The sequence below is a fragment of the Coptis chinensis genome, chromosome 5, assembly GCF_015680905.1.
Source record: "Coptis chinensis isolate HL-2020 chromosome 5, ASM1568090v1, whole genome shotgun sequence".
In the NCBI taxonomy this organism is placed as follows: Eukaryota; Viridiplantae; Streptophyta; class Magnoliopsida; order Ranunculales; family Ranunculaceae; genus Coptis; species Coptis chinensis.
In genome coordinates, this window is record NC_141460.1 from 94,176,923 (window position 1) to 94,181,138 (window position 4,216).

The 4,216-nt window shown below is 41.1% G+C and overlaps 1 protein-coding gene across 1 annotated transcript; it reads left to right on the plus strand.

Moving 5' to 3' along the window:
- The first annotated feature begins 932 nt into the window (after positions 1-932).
- Positions 933-1,709, plus strand: LOC147500301 (uncharacterized). Its single transcript, XM_086563627.1, has one exon. The coding sequence runs from the start codon at positions 933-935 to the stop codon at positions 1,707-1,709; it is 777 nt and encodes a 258-aa protein (XP_086419753.1).
- Positions 1,710-4,216: the final 2,507 nt, after the last annotated feature.

Consider the following 4,216-nt stretch of genomic DNA (forward strand, 5'->3'; position numbering starts at 1 on the left):
GACACCAAAGAAGCAGCTCCCCAGTTAGACAGCTTAGCCCTTTTTATCGGCATAGGTCTCGCAGCCCAAGGAACCAGCCAAATATAGAAGCAAGCAATAGTTGGGGGCAATAACACCGTGAGATGCAACGTGGTGAAATTATTCCTCAAATCGAAAATCTAGAAGTCACAGGTGCACCATTCATGGAACAACAAATCAAAGACATTGTCAAGAAAACAATAACCAATGTGGGTGTCACTGACGCACGATGAAAAAACCTTGCAGTGAACGAATATATTGTCGGGAAATTTTCCCTAAAGATACAAAATGCAGAGCATCAGGAAGGATTCAAACAACCAGAACTTCCTACGTTCAAAGAAGTAGGAGGTGACCCGAACGATCATGTTATGGAGTTTAAAAGTAGGCTAATTCTCTGGCGCAGAGATGACCCCCTCATATGCAAACTTTTTCCGTCTACGTTAAAAGGAGAAGCTTTACGTTGGCTTTCCAGCTCGATCTATTGCGTCATTCCATGAATTAGCAAACCAGTTCACAAATCGGTTTAATTATAATTGGACACGTCCTAAGGATGTCAACATCTTGCTAAACACCAAGCAACAAAAGGATGAAGCACTGGCAAAGTTTGTAATTTGTTTCCGCCAAGTGCAAGCAGAGGTCAACGATGTCCCTGACGTAATGATCATTTATGCATTCAAGGATGGAGTCCATTTCAATAAAAATGGAATCTACAACTCCCTTGTACGGGACCCCCCACAATCAAAGTCCGATTTGTTTACACGAATGCAATAGTTCATTAATGTGGAGGAAGATGTTAGATCAAAAGCCTCCATAGATAAAGACTTTTGGAGTAAATACTCAAACGAAGGTAAAAGCAAAACATATCGGAAGGGCAACAATAGAAATCATAAAAGGTTAACACAGTTCGTGAGGAAATGAAGCTCACTCCATTAAATGCCAAGTATGATATGATATATAAGAAGATCAAGAGACGCAACTTACTTTTTCCTCCACTGCCCTTACCTGACCACACTAAGTCTAAACGTGACAAAATAATTTGGTGTTACTTCCACAATGATTTCGGCCATGAAACAGAAGAGCGCAGATCCCTCAAGGGAAAAATACAGAGGATAGTCAACAAGGGACAATTAGACGAGTTTTTGCTGTCAAAAGCTGTGAAGCAAAATTTAGCAATGACTAGTCGCAATGTCATACTAGCTGGTCATGCCAAAATCAATGACATCTCACGCACAAGGCAGAAGTGTGAACAACGAGCCAAGTTCGGTTTCTTGCGTGAATTTTATCACGTCAATAACATTGATGTTGTTGAAGGAATTCGTTCAGAAACTACAGAGCTTGGTCCCCTATGTTTTAGTGATAGAGATTTAATTGGCGTCCATCATCCTCATTATGATGCTGATGCTGATGCTGTCGTCATCTCAGCTTTCATTGGATTATGGCGAGTTCAGCGTATCATGATAGATACTGGAAGTTCTGTCAGCGTCATTTTTGTAGGTTGCTACAAGAACATGCAGCTGTCAGAAAATTTAATTATTGCAAAAAATATTCTAATCATTGGGTTTGACGGAACAACAACAACCCCAGTAGGAAGAGTCTCTCTACCATTCACGCTCATGGACAAGTCAATCGACATTGAATTCCTTCTAATGAATTGCAAATCTCCTTACAATACAATCCTAGGAAGGGACTAGCTCCACAGCATGGGCGCAGTAGTCTCTACCTTTCACCAGGCAATAAAATTCCCATCTCGTGACAAAATTTGTAAGGTGCGCGGTGACCAGATGGCTTCCCATAGCTGTCACGAAAAAGTCTTGGAGGAATATCTTAAGTCGGATATGCGGGGAAATATAATTCTCAGTAATTCGCAAGAAGTATCTAAATCAGAATCAGTCCCACACAATATTTACACTGTTAGTTCACGAAATGAAGGACCGCCGACTATAGACCGCCTCTTAGAAGTTCAGATTGGGAATTTAGGCAGAGAAACAACTTTCATATCGGCAAAACTGATGGAAAATGAACAAAAGAAAATGGTAACACTCCTAAAGAAGAACAAACAAATCTTTGCTTGGTCAGTCGAGCAGATGCCAGGAATTTGCCCAGAAGTTGCATGTCACACACTTGACATTGATCCTACCATCAAGCCAGTTCGGCAGAAGCCTAGGCGCATGGCCCCGAATAGAAAATTCAAAGTCAGAGAGGAAATTGATCGTTTACTCTCAACTAAGGTTATACGGACAATTTCATATCCACAGTGGTTGTCTAACATGGTTGCAGTACCTAAGAAAGATGGTAAAATGAGAGTGTGCATTGATTTCACGAACCTTAACAAAGCTTGCCTGATTCATCATATCCCTACCCTCTGCCACGAATATCGAAATTGGTGGATGCCACGTCTGGCTACCCACGATTATCATTTATGGATGCGTATTCGGGATACCACCAGATCCCGCTAGCTGTTAAGGACCAAGAAGCAACTGCATTCATAACTGACCAAGGGATTTTTTGTTACCAAGTTATGCCTTTTGGTTTAAAAAATGCAGGGACTACGTACCAGAGGATGATCGACACCATATTTGGAGATATGTTGGGCAAAACAATGGAAGCTTACATTGATGACATGGTTGTAAAATCCAAACACAGTGGAGATCACATCTCTGACTTGCAATCAGTTTTTGACAGAATTGATGAATTCAACATGCGGCTAAATCCTTTGAAATGTGTTTTCGGGTTGATATCAGGGAAATTTCTAGGGTATTTGATGACTCGTCGAGGCATCGAAGCTAACCCATAACAGATCTGATCCATTCAAGTCATGCCCTCTCCAAAAACAAAAAAGGAGATTCAACAGCTCACAGGGAGCTTTGCAGCACTAAATTGTTTCATCTCTAAGTACTTGAACCGGTGTCATCCTTTCTTTCAGACGTTAAAAGACGCAGCAAGGAGGAATGATAATTGTGAAAATGTCTTTCAATCAATCAAGAACTACCTGGTCTTGCCACCAATCTTGGCCAGCCCAGCTACAGGGCAACCTGTTGGAGCTTACTTGGCCACTACAGATACTGCAGTAAGTGCAGTCCTGTTCATCGATGGAGAAGACGATCATCCGATCTTCTTCATTAGTAAAACACTAACGGGGGCGGAAACCAGATATTCAAGAATTGAAAAAATTGCTCTAGCATTGGTTCATGCTACCAGACGCCTCAAGCCGTATTTCCAAGGAAGACTGGTCAAAGTATACACGGAATATCCTCTACGCAAAGTTTTCCGAAGTGCCCAGGAATCAAGTAGGCTCGCGGAATGGGACATCTACTTAAGTGCTTATAGCATCAATTTTGAACCTCGCATTTCAGAAAACGGTCATGCAGTTGCATCCCTAATGGCAGATTTCCATATCGATGATTTCGTCCCCGAAGTCAATCAACACAACGGTATCTCTAGCAAAACGACTACAGTTGGGGGCGAGGAATCCCTGCCAAAGCATACTAACCCTTCATCCGATTCATGTATTATTTACACAGATGGCTCACACAACAAATCCGGCTCTAGATTAGGATGTGCTTTTATCAAGCCAGGCAATTAGTAGTTTGGACCGACAGTTCTTTAGAACTAGTCCTTGAAGTAATTTTCTTTTGTTTTTTAGATTATCACTCATCAATAAAATGCATTATTCCATATTTCTTTATTTTCATTCAGTTAGTTAGTAAAAAATAATATATATCAATTACTCAATTACCATTCTTAAAGACAAACAGTTGATAGGAAAGCTAAACTATAAAAAAATATATACAAATTCAAAAGTCATGGAGTTTGCGTTTGCAACACCTCTCTCCATGCACCCAAAAGTCATGGAGTTTGCATTTTCAACACCTCTCTCCACGCACTAAAAAACCGTGGAGTTTGTGTTTTCAACACCTCTCTCCATGCACCAAAAAGTTGTGGAGTTTGCGTTTTCAACACCTCTCTCCATGCACCAAAAGTCATGGAGTTTGTGTTTTCAACACCTCTCTCAACGCACCAAAAAGTCATGGGGTTTGCGTTTTTATCACCTCTCTCCATGCACCAAAAGTCGTGGAGTTTGCGTTTTCAACACCTCTCTCCACGCACCAAAAAGTCATGGGTTTTGCGTTTTCAACACCTCTCTCCATGCACTAAAAAGTCATGGAGTTTGCATTTTCAACACCTCTCTCCATGCACC